Source organism: Polyodon spathula, chromosome 13 (assembly GCF_017654505.1).
Source record: "Polyodon spathula isolate WHYD16114869_AA chromosome 13, ASM1765450v1, whole genome shotgun sequence".
Lineage (NCBI taxonomy): Eukaryota > Metazoa > Chordata > Actinopteri > Acipenseriformes > Polyodontidae > Polyodon > Polyodon spathula.
Window position 1 is genome coordinate 9200787 of NC_054546.1, and position 15740 is coordinate 9216526.

A 15740-nucleotide genomic window follows, 5' to 3' on the forward strand; every position below is an offset into this window, starting at 1 on the left:
TTTCAAAATGTTTGAAGTTAAGAATCAGCTTATAGTTGTGTTTTAAAAATATGTTTAAATTGTCTTAATAGGCTCAGGCTGGTGCGTTTCAGATGCCACCAGCGATTGATTATTTGGTCCACTAGGCACAAAATGTTGACCTTCTAAAAAAAAAAAAAAAAAAAAAAAAAAACCTGCTTTTTAAAGATGTTTCATATACTTTGTGTTATGAATTTGTTGATGTACTAGTATTAGATGATACATTATAATTATTGCAATTGAAAGCCTTTTAAAAGAAGAGCAAAAAGCGGGCTGAAATTTGGCTTGGTGCACATTTGACTACTTGCTGTTCTGCACTGGCTAGCTGGAACTTAGTTTTCTTTAAATTCCCTTTGCTTTGACAGTGGGGCGTGCTTGGTGAATGTTGAGCTGAGGAGATTTTATTATAAAATGGTGGCTTTGTACTAGGATCACGGACATGGGATTTTAAATATATGGACACATGTTTGCAAAGAATGGATTGTAAATGGATTTTATTTTAATGTCCTTTTTTATTAATTGAAATAACAAAGGAAATTAAGCAGTTTTCAGATAAATAGAAGTAGAATACTGAAATATTACAGTGCCAAGCAACACAGCTAATGTAACAGTTTGATGTGGCGGAAAGCTGTATACTGTACAATAGGAACTGAGAATCAGGATTTTAAATGTTGGACACTTGGTTCCAATGGTATCACACAAAAGCTGTTCTAAATAGTTCAGTGTTTTATTTCAAAAGATGTACTGTAGTTAACTTCCATTCTAATCGTTTGCTTTCAGCAAAGCCTCGTCTTTGTGCCAGCTGTGTAGTTGAATATGGGATCTATGGTATGTTGAAAGCAGTGTTTAGGAAATGAGAGCTCCTTTGTTTGAAAGGTATCACTATGTGTTTACATTTTATAATTTTTGCCCTGCTTTTTAATTAAAAAAAAAAAAAAAAAGCAACAAAGACAAGTTAAAAAATTAGAAAGGTGTGTTATTGTTATGTATGTAATAGTAGCATCCTATTGGATTATCCATCGTTTATTTCAAGTGGAAAAGTGCCTGCAATAAGTGCAGTAGTTCAGAAAAAAAAGGTAGCAGTGCTTTATGAATAGAACGGTATTTTTTTCCCCATGATACGACGTTGTATTTATTAATGCGTTTCATCACTGAGTTGAAGGAATTGAATATATTCTTTGAGTACGTGTTTCATTAGAATGTAAGATTGAGTGTATAAGACTGAGGAATGAAAAGAAAAAAGGGGAAGCCAGTATGAAAAACCCATGTGAGGTGTTTGTGTGGTCGGAATTTATGACTTTATATTTTGTCCATAAGTTTACCTTCTAAAACTAACATGATCGATTTAAAAAAAAAACAAAAAAAACTGCATTTTTATTTTTAAGTGCTCTTAATTAAGTATTTTCAGATCCCTGGGTAGCTTTGCTTTTGCTTCATATGTTGCATCTCTCAAAATATGTAATATTACAATTTAAGTAGGCTTTGATGAACTACCTCACACTAAATTTCTACAAGTTCTAGGATAAACATAGCAGCCCACACTATTAGATATAGCAAAATGTGAAATATAGGTTTTCTTTATTTATTTATTTTTAAGTGTACTATTGCCAATGTTAGGAGACTTCTAGTATTGTATGTAATGTATACTTCACTTAGAAGTAAGAAAACTGTTTATGTATAATTTTTTACAGTTCATGTGCAATACCTTCTTCAAATTGTGCAAGTAGTAATTGGTGGGTTTAGCCATGTAGATGTATGTTTCTGAAGGTAGAAAAATTGTTTGGTACTGTCAATCCATGTTTTCCTTTTTATAAATTAAAACAATTGTATGTGACTTGAGATAGTCATGATTTAATGTAATCAGCCTTGCCACTTTTAAAACCTGTGCCCAGGTAGCTGTGGGTGGATATGATGCATGGCCAGATAGATTTTGATCTTTAGATGGTAAGGTAAAAAATACACTGTTTAAGAAATAAATGCATAGGACAGGCTGATGTAATCATGGGGGCTGGTTTATAATGTTTGCTTGTAAGACCAGCAGTGTAGATTGATCAAGCCTCTGTTCGGGGGGTATACTATGCCACAGACCATAAAATGTGCACTATTGGAATGTATGCACTGGAATCCAGTAGTGCAAAGATAAAATGTGTACTGCAAATAAATCATTTGAATTTAAATCAATGTGCATGTCATGATTGTGCCTTTTTCTCTGTGGATGGGAGGGTTAGCCAGCCATGGCACATACACTGTACAGCTCAACACTTGCAATTTTAAAATTAAGCATTTCTTTATTTGGTGTCTGAATTCATTGGCTGTATAATTGAACAAGTCTAAGCAAAGAATATGTTATCCTGATATATATTAGTCTTGTAGTTTAAGGTTGCCCTGCATTCCTTGACACTAGATGTTTCATGTTATTAGATGCGTTGTGCCCAAAAACTATCTTGCATACAAATCTCATGGCTCAGGCACTGTCAAAGAGCAATACATTTGTGTTCATAAAATAATAGCAGGAAAAGATTTTTACATTTAAATGCAGTCGGCATGAGTTTGAATGTACTGTTGATCTTCATTTGTTAACGAATATGAAAAGTAAGATATAACTGCCAAGGTTTTGTATAATGGTTTGGGGGCACAGTAATAGCCCTGGTTTAATCAGAGTTTTCTTTTGTGGCACTTCTGTTTAGTGCCTTGATCCATACATTGTTGGTGGAAAGTCCAATTAACATTTCTTGAGGTTGGAACTGTTCACTAATATATTTGTAGTTATTCATTATGTCTCACTTTTTCTGTTTATTTTTGTATCTGATTTTCATGAACAGCCTTTCCCTAAAGTTAAACCTGTTATACACTAAAGTTTCCCATGTCTGCTCCGCCTTGTGGCAGAAAGGGTGCGGTGACAGACGTCTTCTCTTCTTGCCTCTGACTCCAGGTTTCAACCTGTCGAAGCTGGTTCCACAGGTACTATCCTAATCATTCCAACCTTTGAATTAAGGGCTGCATATTGATGTTATGTGACCTTTTTGTTTTCCAGGTGACAGACACAATACTTCTAAATATGACTAGAACATACTTAGTACATAGCTGTATTTTGTGATTCTCTTGTGATCTTTGACTTGCAGGTCTCATATAAGAAAAAATAACAGTCTTGTCAGTTATTTTATAAAGATGCAGCCCCCAGTGTCATAGCTTTACATCTCAGAAACCTTTTGAGATGGTGACTTCATATTTGCATGCTTATATAGCAACGCCTTAATATGTTGCTGACCATGACCTTGACCTAATATGACTTCTATGTTGAGGTCATGTGACTTTTTATATTTGTGCTGTATATAGAGTATACAGTTTTAGTTATTGTCTTGCTGTGGTACACAGCTGTATTCTTCCAGTAAACATTCACCTTTTACACTGCTGCATTGTGGTAAATGCTGTCCATATCAATTATACATACCATACTGCTCTAAATGTTCACACAAGGAAAGGAACAAACTAATGGTCTGGCTGCGGTATTGTTCTCCACATTTCCTAAACATGCATTCATACTTCATGTATGTACAAGATTTCTATTTACTCACTGTTACTAGAACATGTCCAAGGGTATTGTGCACGGAACTACAGTAACACTTATGGTAGCCTGTGTTTCTTTGCTTCACCCTGAAGTACAGTAAGAACAAACAAATGGTAATGTAATGTGCAGCATTCCAGTAAATCCGACTAGTATTGCAGTTGAAATTGGTTTGGTGGTCACAACCTGGCACCTGTACACACATTTCAACATGTGAATAAGTAGTGTGCATTTAATACTCCAGGAATCTTTGCAGCAGCATAACTGCAGCTTGAGTGTCTTGAACCCCTTGCTGGCATTGACTGTCTGCGTATTTATTTGTGTACCAATTAATGAAAGCCAATCTAACCTAACAGCATCATTTATTCACTTAAGCACCATCTTAATCTAATGCTAAAAGCTTTCTTCTAGGGGTGTGGATTTTGTGGACATCTGAACAGCAGGGTATCAAATTTTGCTGGTTTGCAAGTCTTCAGAATCACATTAATATATTCAAGCAAAAATGTATCAATTTGGAAAATAATTCTAAAGCCTTTGTGTATATCAGCTAATGCCTACTGGGTTTTTTAAATCATTTATTTATTTTTTAATAAATACGTTTAAATTTACGGTATGCATTCTTTATACTATCAGGTGGAATATTTTTCAGGATTTGCAGGAACCCAAAGTTTATACACTGTTACACGTAAAAATGACCTTCAAACATATCGATCCCTTTATTAGGTGAAGAGAAGCTGACGTGCAGTGCACTGATCTTCCCGAGTTATTTGAAGAGCCATAAATTAATGTTACAGGGCTTAACACTGTGTTCTAGATCAAGGGAAATAGTTAGCTGAAAAAAGATAAATAAAATACTTGGAGGCATAATAATAATAAAAAAAATGTATTGGGAAATGTTTATACTGCAATAAAATCAAAAGGCAATACAATATGTTCAGCACCGTCATGAATATAACTGACTCTTATCAGTTATATATATAGAATATTATCATTGGAATAAAGCAAGTCAGTAACAATAACTTTAGCTGAAAACATCATTGACATCTTACAACCTAGGTCTTAAGTTTTTTTTGCATCATAAAAGGCAATTTTTGGTCAACATTGTGTGCTTGTACCACTATGGCAATTTCTAATTTTAGATGGTAATACTAAAGCTTTAGACGAAGCTTGTACTGTTTATGTGCATATATAAAGGCCATATGATGATTCAGTGGTATATAATAATTTAAACATATCTTGTAGTCATATTTGATAAAAAAAAGACCTGAACACTATATATATATATATATATATATATATATATATATATATATATATATATATATATAAAGCATATGTAAACCAGAAGGTAAGTTACTGCAATAAGTCATTGACTGCAAGGAATTACTTCAGAATACTCATGATACACGAGTACAGAATTCTATAAATACACAGTTCACAATGGAAATCAATTCAATTTCATGTTCCAAGGAGTCTGAGATTTGAGATTATATGTTTGTTGTCCTGGTTCCAAGAGTTAGATCACCGAGTGTGGCAAAAAACTCTTCCATTTCTTTTTGCAAGAGTTGGTTTCTTCTCTCTGCATCGTCTCGAGCCCTGTCTGAGTTTCGAAGTTTTATTTCAAGCATTGCATATTTCTTTTTTTCTTGGTCCAGTTCCTCCTCCAGTCTATTGACTTCCTCGTGCAGCTCTGCACTTGATTCTTCAAGTCTAGAAATTAACAGACAAGCATGTCAGTAACATGGCTGCAAAGTCAAAATTAGAGCTCTCAAATTATTCATGACCAACAGTATGTTCCGAATATTATAGATATACTAGAAGGTATTTAAGACCTCAATGTCACTAGTTGGGCAAATTAGGTGTTTGGACCATGGTAAAGTATATTGAAATATTGATTTACAGAATGTGTTCTCAAGATACATGTTCCAATTGAAATGTGACATACAAATGTACTAACAGGCACTCTACCCTCATACTGGATATCCACAGATAATCTTGCTTTGTATACAAGCAGTCTGCATTTTTTCATTGCTGATACAGGACGGCTGGCTCCAATAGTTTTGGAGTTTTGCCCCTTTGCGTGATGTCAACAAAACCAGGCCGCTTTGTGTGTGGTTTTGTGTTTATACACAGGGGTGCGGAAACAACTTGATTGTTTTCAAATTTTGGTAAATACAGAGGCAAGTACAGATGGACTGAATAAGAAAAAACTATAGAAAAAAACAAATTAAAAAAATCTGACAACTGCTGGCGGAAAGATCTGCAATCGTACTGAACCCGCAAATGCAAAAATAAAAATAAAAGGATGGTTTTCGTAAGCCTGAAGGGAACTAAAATCTACTGCCGTTAAATCGAAAGTAAAAGAACTGCTGCTGTATTGTTTTAAGGTAGATTTTAACTCTAGTATTGCATATACATGTACGTGTTTATTTATTTACGAAAAATACTTTCTGTATATTTTTTAATTCATAAAGTTTGTACAGTGGAGGTAAAAAAAACAAAACATCCTTATGTAGCCATGCGGTTAATAATTTTTTTATTTTTAAACCTACATCCATTTAGCAGTGTCTCTGATTTTGACATAAGTAAGGTTTCAGAAGCAAATTCTAATAAAGTGAACCTATGAAAACAGACATTGCACTCTATTTATAGAACTTTAAGTCACCAAATTGGTTTGTGACTAAATCCAATACAATAACCTTTGACGGCAAAGTCTCTGAAACTTAACAAACAAATGAACACGTTTCATGATGTTTCAGGGATGAACCCGTGGTCTGAATCACATCAAAGTTTATGGCACTGCCAAAGCTATACTTCATAATATTTTGATATCGTTTTGATTTATTCCAGGCCTGACTCAGCTCAAAACTAATAGTCTTGTAATGTAAGTGATTTATTACATAATTTTGGGAACTTGTAGAAAAAACAAAAAACAAAAAAACGCATAATTCCAGCCTTGTTTGAAACAATACTTGGTTAATTTCTTCAGAAATATCAACAAAATCATTACCTTCTTATCCTGGTCTCATATTCCACTTTTTGGTTCCCTAGCTCCTCTCTGAGCTCTGTAACCAGGCTTGTCAGTGCTTTTGAACAGCTGACAGAGTCATTTGATGCAGTCACCATGTTACTGTGTTCACTGCAGCTCATGCTGCTAATGCAAACTTCCAACCCCTCGCTACTGTTCTCCAACTCAGAGGTTTTGATGTCACTCTGCCCTTGAGAGGCCTGTGTAGACCATTCCACTTTGCCACAGATCTGCCCTGAAGAGTCACTTGCATTGCAGGCAGGGCAGCTACTGACAGAGTCTGGAACAGAAATCTCACAAGAAGAAGTGGACCACGTTGTGCTGGCTACACTCGGTACGCTCAGGCTGGATGCAGTAACGTTGTCGTATGTTGACAGTCTTTGGGGGGAGCCTGAGTCTTTAAGCCGGTCTCCCGATGAAGTCCTTCTATGGCCACGGAGGGATGAAAGTCCACTAATTAGCCAATTTCCACTAGATGATAAATTTGGAATATCCACTGAGGAGCCACCTAATTTAACACTGCTGGATCTCCCCCCTGAACTTTTAAAGGAATATTTCCAGGTTGGAAGGGACTTTATCTGCTTACTGGGACTGGTTTCTGCTTGGCTTTTTGCATCTCCCTTTCCCTGAGATGCAACTTTGGACAGCATCATTGGGGTGCTGATGTTAACGTCCAGTGAAGTGGCGCTGCTGCAGAGATCATCAGGTTGATTCACGCTTTTGTTCTTTGAGTGGCTTCCCTGTAGGTCTTCTTCAGAAATCCACTCAACCATGTTGCGTTGAAACAGGGGTCTTCCTTCTTGCTGGGCGACAGTGGCTTCTGTTTCTGTACTGATGAGAAGTCGTTCATGTTCGCTAATAAGCACTGTCATAAGATGCTGCACAAGTGAGGTTCCTGCAAAGAAAATTCAAAGCTTTATACGGTAAATCTGATAAAACAATCTAGCAATATTGGTTTCTTGAGGAAGCGATCCTAGAAAATGTCTTAACATAATTCAACAGGTGCTGTCATTCATGCTGGTGTCTTCCTATCAGACTAAAGCACACACCTTCCATTATGGTCACTGGGTCTTCAAATTTAGGTCGTAGAATATTTGGCCCAAAAACTGTGGCAAGGTTCTGCACACTCATTTTATTTTCATTTGAGTGGGACTGGACTTCGTCAAGGAATCTGTAAATAGTAATGAAAGAAATGGATAAAACATCTGATGAAAAAAGTGATTGAATCTAAATAATTCCTATTAAAGATGATGTGTATAGAAAGTCATGTTTTAGAATCCACAGCATGTTTTTTTTTTTATGGATTAAATAAAATCTTAGATATGGAAGGCATGACTAAAAATACTGAAGCACCATGGTAGAGAGATAAGTACAGTCCTCTGGTGTCATGTCACGTTTCGGTCAATATTAGAAAAAACATTACAGTATTTCTTTTGCCAACATCACTAACTCATTGTGAATGGATGGCTTTTAGCCACTGAGGCGAAAGAGAGGCAGAAAAAAATACATAACTTACTTGCAAATATACTTCAGAAGGTTGTAATTGGCCTGAGGAAGATTTTTCACTTGGTTTACCAGCTCCTGAATACCCTGCAAGTGTGAAGTACTTCCATCAAAGACAAGTCATTCATACAAATGCCTTAATCTATATTACACCTGCTCTATATTGCACAGTGGGCAAATTGCCTGTTCATTTTCATTCGTATGATTTGTTATGGAATATTTCAGCTGAAATTCCAATGTCCACAGTTAAAGTAGAGTGCGGATAAACTCCACGAGTAAACGTGATGAAACTACGTGAATGTATCGTTAATTCCCTGTTGGATTTAATCTCGTGAGAAGGCTGGTCAGTATCAGCCATGACCTGAAGTACACTGACCTCCACCTCATCCCTGGCTAACAGCTGTGCACAGGAGAGAAAGTCTTCATACTTGGCAAAGGGAATAACAGGCTCTGGCAGCTCTCGAAGATATAACTTTAGCAGGGACGCGACTGTGTGGACGTCAGTGTTACTGGAAGAGGTGAAACAAAGGTTGTCATATTCAGAGCCAAACCAGAGCCAGGCACAAATAGAAAACACATGTTGAGACAGGAAAAATCAATCAATAATTGTTCAGTTTATTGCTGTCATTAATGCATTAAGGATACATATGTACAGGATTATATGTGTTAAAGGTTCAAACTGTCCATAGAAGGTAAAAGACATATTCAATGAAATAACCCAGGATGTATTTACTCACAAAAAAACAGGTTCTCTATTTGAAATATGTTCTAACAAATGTTTACAGTGATGTTTTAAAAAATGAACTTAAAATACCTTTATGTTTGCAAGAGGATTACAAAAAAAGGAATAATCTGCAAGTGGTCAGATAACAGCACGAAAGCGTGATTGAAACACAATAATACATGCTGTACATGAGTCACATTCTTTCCAAAAAACGGAAGCTATTTTATGTTTAGACACCAGTTTCAGAAGTGGGACTTACCTGTCAAAAAGAGGCTTGTCTCCACAATCAAAGGCATCCTGCAATTCTTTTACTAAGTTTGCCTGGCCGGGCATTCGGAATAATCCCTCTTCATCCAATCCTCTCTCTCGAATGAAATCTACGCACTGTTCTACCATCAATGGAGCCAGTCGCTGTCCGAACTTCTTTTCATACTGTACAGTGTCTTCCAATCGTTGACCAAATATTCCTGAATTGTAAAACACAGAATGGTGTAATTGGGTATTATGCATTTTATGCCAGAAAGTAAAACTTTTCAACTATCAAAATTATCTAAAAAAAATGTCCAAGTTTCTTATGATCTGCGTAACAAAATTAATTGAAAAGGCCACATAGAAACATGAATCAAATGGGTGATCAGAAGCCTTAAAAGTGATCAGATAAGTTGTATGTGCCGACATACAATACTAATGGTTGTTGTTGTTTTCAGTAAGTTGAAATGTCCACACATTATATGATACAATATATCACTTCAATACCCATACCCATTCAATAACTATTTATATCTGTGGTCATTGTAGAAGACATTGTAGAATCCCTGTAATGTTAAATGTTGATACAGTGTATAATCACAATGATAGACTTCCACCTTGTGACCAGCTCCATATAACGCTTCAGACATTCAATCTGAAAACATCTTCCTCTAGTAGGACCAAATAAGACCATTTTACTGAGCCACTGTGGTTCTCTTAATAAAGATATAATGCTGTAACACACAATGGTACCAGTAGTTTTATGTTCATATGTAAATGTTAAAGATCAAACTGCTGGTATATGAATAATGCAAGTAACATAAATGGTTTGGTCTCTCTATAAAAATAAAATAAAGATGTTATACAGTACATTATAGTTGTTCATCATCAGTTCCAGTTTATGGCATATGGTAAAATTCAATCAAATGTAATAGGTTACAGAAATAATTACACAGTTACTTTATGTAAATCAAATGTATATTTCTACAAAGTACAGTCACAGCAAATATGATATAAATAATAATACTACACGCAACTACAACAGGCTCTCTCCTACCTTCTTTTGTTTCACAGCATTGCTGTACACTGCAGCCACTAGAGATTGCACAGAAATCACGGTAAGTCAGAGTACAAGAGCTACAGAAAAGCAAAGCCCTGACTTCAGGCATCATGAGAAACATTCCAACTCCCAACAGTCCCGGTACAGGCAGTCTTAATTTAATTCAGTGAAGCCAGTATACAGTAAGACACCTTCTCATAAATGACCAAAGGCACATCTGCTTTTATCTTCACGACCAGGCGCTAATCACAGCTTGCAGTAAAAAGTATTTGAACAGTCATAAAACTACTCTAAAGTCATCCTGTAGGCAACAGGACAGGCAGGTATAATCTTGCCTGTGTTTCTTGTATCCGGCACTGCAGCCAATGTAAACAGCAGCCAGTGGTAGGTCACAAGTTATGACAGAGACATTCCCGTATGCAATACATTTCTATTCTACTTGAATGTCAGTTCTATCCCTGATGACAAGAAGGACTCAGAAGTATTTTCTGCCCTGTGCATGCCATGTTAATCTGAGACAAGAGGCTGACATGAATTTTGACACGATTTATATTTCTGTGTCAAAAAGAGACAAATAAAAAGTTTTTTTTGTGTTACTGCTTCAGACTTTAGAGTAACAGATTGCACTGGCTGGGGGTTGTTCTTGTTTTATAGTCTTGCTATAAATAACTAGTTATTTGTAACATAATGCCTAGAAATGTAGATGCTTCACAGCTTCTTATCTTACTGTTATGTTTGTATACATACCATACTGCGTTTCCATCAGCAGATAGTATACCGACACAACTTAAATTCAGAAGGCCTGGGTTACAGGGATTTGATCATAACCTTGTCTTTTCTGAAATTGTATTCCACGTGTTAACGCCATAGTTACATTTCTTTTCTTTCAGAATTGGGGATTGCTTGTAGACAGTGATACACCATGCTGGGACATTTTGTTCTTCATTTTACACCCCATTTTTATCCACATGCAATAGTGACTACTGTACAAGACTGACGCTAGATTACTTGAAGTGTTTCCAGGTGTGCTTGCAAAGTCAGTATTGTCAGATTTCTTCTCAAAGCCATGGTATGGATTTTAGTTCACTGTGCAGCTTTCAAAAGCACGATTGTATGCAATCAAGGATCGCATCGTCCTTGAAACCTGCTAAACTGTCTCTCTTTAATACTTGATCTTTAACTAATAATTCTTAATGATCCTACAAGAAACTTGACTTTTTATGCTTAACAGAAATGTGGCATCAACAACATGACTACTTTTATTAAATCAAATAGTGCCACTTGGTTATTGTTATGTGGAAAAGTCACTGGCTTCTGGTCGGGGTGGTGGTCTAGCTGTTTGTCGTCGTTTAGATATGAATTGAGCTTAGTACCTGTTCCAGATTTTAGCTTGTTTGAGTGTCTGGCTTTTAAATTAAGATCTTCTCAGCCTGTAGTTGTAATTGTAACCTCCTAGATCCAATACTTTATTTTTAGCTGAACTATCTGACCTTCTGACATCTCTCTACTCTTAGTTGATTTTAATATTCAGGTGGACACTATGAACTGTTCATTTGCTGCTGACTTTGTGAGTTTACTGGATTGTTTTGGCCTTGTTCAGCATGTCAATGTTCCTACACATAGTCGTGGTCAACTTCTTGAATTCATCATCCCTGGTGGTTTGCCAGGTTCTGACCTCCATGTATGGGAGCTTAGCATTTCTGACCAGATGGCTGTTATATTGGATCTGATTACTTCTTTACCCTTGTATAATACCAAGAGCGTTATGAAAATTCGGAATTTAAAATCAATAAATACAGTTCTGTTTTCTGAGGCAGTTGCCCATGCTTCCCCATGTGAATTCCAGAGGTGTTCCTTGGGTGATATGGTCAAGTTTTACAATCATATTCTTGGCGAAATCTTGGACTTTTTCGCTGCCAAAAAAATACGCTTTGTATCATTTTGTCGCTATTTTCCCTGGTATACTGATGAGTTACGCTCAACGAAAGCAGCAGAACAATCATGTGAACGTTTATGGGGGAAGACTGGTCTTACTGTTCATTTGCAGGCTTTTAAGCAAATTCAACGTGATTATGGCTGCTCTTTTCTACTATCCATCATATGATTAGTGCAATAGTTTCTTGGAATTCGTTTAAAAAAAAAAAAGGACACTATTAAATCTCAAATTGTGTCTTCACGGACTGTTGCTACTTTAATTATTGATCCTCCTGTTTTCAGCTGGACTGTTTGAACTGATTTTGTGAGGCTAACCCCTCTGGGTTTGTCTGAATTAGTTGCCAAATTAAAAATGAACACTTGTTTTTTAGACCCTATTCCCACTTCCTTATTCGAATCTTGTTTGTCAACCGCGTGTCTCTTTGTTATTAACACTGGTTATTAACATTGGCTCCCAGTTAAATATAGAATTGACTGTAAGATCTTGCTGCTGACCTTCAAGGCCTTGAATAGCCTGGGTCCATCTTTTGCTCTTTGGCCCTTCGTCTCTGTATCAGGGACTCAGAGTCTGTGTCTATGTTTAAATTTCACCTCAAGACCAATTTTTATACATTGGCTTACTGCACTGTATAGTTTATATTTTATTGTTTTATGTATATTTATGTATTTTTATTGTCTTTTTTAAATGTAAAGTGCTTTGGGATTTATTTTAATGAAAGGTGCTATACAAAATAACTAGATTATTATTATGATGATGATGATGATGATGATAATAATAAACAACACCACTTTCCATAAGAAAATGTCTAATGTCTAACAATCTCCACAATTTTAAATAGAAAAGGCAAAGGTATTCCTTCACCTTTTGCCAAATAATTCATATTATTTTCTAATGCTATTTGTAATACCTCCTCCAAATGGAGCCCAAATGACGCGTCGGACTGCTTTCACCCAATCTTCCATGTCATTCTGGGAGTTGGCCATGAGGAGAACAGCTTCATGATTGACGGCTGCTCTGTCCCGCTCTCCTGCACCACCTGCAACAAAAAAAAGAAGATCGGTAAGCTGCTTGATTTGAACTCTTAACACCAAATAGAGAACAAATTGTACTTTCTCTGAATACAACTGTACAAGCATGATACAAGTAGTAAGTTGTAGTATGAAAATAGAACTCCTTTCCATTTCATACTGCAATCAAAATGGAGTAGCGTAGCTATCCATAAACAGGGATTTGTAGCGGACTCCACTAGCAACCTCTTTAATTGGAAGTAAACACCTGAAATAACTGTACTAGCATCAGTATGTAGGTGCTGTAGACCCAGACTGAATGATATAACCTTACTGCACCTTTTAAAAAGTACCAGAATACAAAAAAACTAAACAAAACACAGAACTGTGTGTAGTGCTAGCACAGCACATATAACAGTTATGAGAAGAAAAGTACTTTGCACTGTATACGAACGTCACCTAAACAGGACAAAATTATTCTATGTGAATAAAGGAGATAATAGTATTAAACCAATGCTTTCAAGCTGGTTTTTCTGTTCTGTAGATTTCAATTTTTGTTCAGCTGTAGCCACTTAAACTTTTTTTTTTCTGATAGAGATCATGTGATGTCTGACATGGTTTCACAGATCATAATCACTATGTTGAGTCAAGTTTAAGTCACATGAGTATGACAGATCTATAAAGCAGCCATGAGTCCAACATGTATTTGTATCATTTTGAAAGGAAAGAGTGCTCCAGGCCTCCAGCTGTACATGCCTGTGGCTAGTCAGAAGATGAGGGATGAAATATGGTTTGAATAGCTTATTCTGCTTTTTTAAAATTTTATTTGTAATGCCAATTGGATTCATTGTTTTATGTGGTGCACCTTCCTTATATCGGTCTAGCTGTGATAAAGAGCTGTACCAATTCAAATGAACCTGTCAGTTTCTATGACACTGGATATTTTCAAACAAAGTCAGTAGCTTCCCCTTTGTAATTGGCGTTATAGATTTTACACACTTTGGCATGTTTTTTTTTTAATTTCCTGACGTGTATTAGCTGAGCTTCTGAATTTAATTTTGCATTTAGCTGCCCCTTGTTTGATGTCCTAGCTCATCTTCTTTCTGCCACTGGTAGATAATGCAACGTTAATAGTCATTACTATTACACTTTTAAAACATGCATGTGAATGGGCTTTTGGATTGGGTATGGGTACTCGATTATAAATGTAATTTGATTTACAATTTGAAACACTGCATAATATATCTTATTCAAGTATATTCCATATATTTTAAGCCTCATATTTTATTGTCCCGATATGTATCAGGTACAGTGTGATGTCTTTGAAATTTAGGGCAAATGTAATTCTTATAACTTCTCCTAACACATTTAAACAACTTCCATCCCATTGAATATTGCAACAGAAAACCACACCCTATACATTTAGTTTATTTCAGCACAAGACAAGTTTGAATGCTTATTGGTGAACACACCTCACCAGGTGGCTGCCACTGGCGTGCGACATCCGATTTCAATACCAGGCATTGGCATGCGGCCACTTTCCCAACCCCCAGGTTCTGCTGTAATATCTGTGGTATAAACTCACCCAAGCTTTATTTTTTTGATCACTCCACTTTGTATGCACTTGGTGCAGGAGTTTTGGTTCACATTTTGATTTCTAGTCACATACTGAGTGTATAACCTGCCCTGACACAAAAAGTTAATTCAATCTGAGTAAGGACTAAGGAAAAAGAGAACATTTCCTTTGACGTACGTTTCTCTCCTGTATTGTATTACTGTACATTTAAACAGGTATACCACTAAAACTCCAGATTTAACTTCCTAACATAGCCTAACCAGTAATAACACGCCTAGTGTATACAGCAGTTACTGATTTCACTTCACAGCACCATTCTCCAGTCCCTAGTCATTTGCAGCAAAAAATAAATTATTTTCATATCAACTTACCCTTTCGAACCTTTCTCTTTTTAAGATGCTTGGCTGTAAAAAATGGCATTTTGAGGAATTACTGGTTACTACAGACTCCAGAATAAAATGCTAAACATTTAAACAAGTCTTCAAAACTCCCACTGAGGAAAAGGCTCTGTTACAATAGATCACCTAGTTCAAGACGCACTGTGCAGATTTAATTTTGCTTGTCAGCACTGGTATGATGTTATTTAAAGAAAAGTCAGGGGATGTAATGACAATTTCCATGACACTATCATAGGCAGGAACGTTTTGCAGGGAGAACTTCTGCTTTACTCTGTAACCATAGCAACGAAACATGTAGGTGAAAGGCCAGGGTACAAAAATAACTGACTCTAAAAATGTGTGTTTCATATAAAAAACATTTAAATGACGTTTTATTTAAAAACAAATAAAATAAATAAATAAATAAATAGTTTATGAAATCAACACACTAAAACCACACCCACCACAATTCACTATAACAGTATTCTAACCTTGAACTTTGAAGTCTGTTATGATGGGCCAGCAATGAGTAGCCTACTGCCTGAGCTGCAACTAGGAAATTATTCCCCCTGCCTTTCATAATCCCAGATGAGGTTTCAAATGTAGCCTGGTATAATTGCTAAACCTAGAGAAATCAGTTCATTACATGCATGTTGTACAGTGAGCTAATTACTTTCGATTTGTAAAACAATATAAA

The 15740-nt window shown here is 36.1% G+C and overlaps 1 protein-coding gene across 3 annotated transcripts in view; it reads right to left on the minus strand.

Annotated features, from left to right (window-relative positions):
* Nucleotides 1-4905: 4905 nt before the first annotated feature.
* LOC121326171 (rho GTPase-activating protein 22-like) overlaps nucleotides 4906-15740 on the minus strand; it is a 32667-nt gene continuing 21832 nt past the window's right edge. The window contains exons 1-8 of one of the 3 annotated variants that reach the window (XM_041269357.1): nucleotides 15038-15166; nucleotides 12991-13119; nucleotides 9098-9305; nucleotides 8491-8623; nucleotides 8128-8201; nucleotides 7661-7782; nucleotides 6594-7506; nucleotides 4907-5293 (exon numbers count right to left, since the gene is read on the minus strand). In XM_041269357.1, the coding sequence (XP_041125291.1) occupies nucleotides 5071-5293; nucleotides 6594-7506; nucleotides 7661-7782; nucleotides 8128-8201; nucleotides 8491-8623; nucleotides 9098-9305; nucleotides 12991-13119; nucleotides 15038-15086 (1851 nt within the window). In that variant the 5' untranslated portion in view covers nucleotides 15087-15166 and the 3' untranslated portion in view covers nucleotides 4907-5070. Of the gene's footprint in view, nucleotides 5294-6593; nucleotides 7507-7660; nucleotides 7783-8127; nucleotides 8202-8490; nucleotides 8624-9097; nucleotides 9306-12990; nucleotides 13120-15037; nucleotides 15167-15740 lie in introns of those variants that run through there. The other 2 variants (XM_041269355.1, XM_041269356.1) reach the window with 2 other exon arrangements.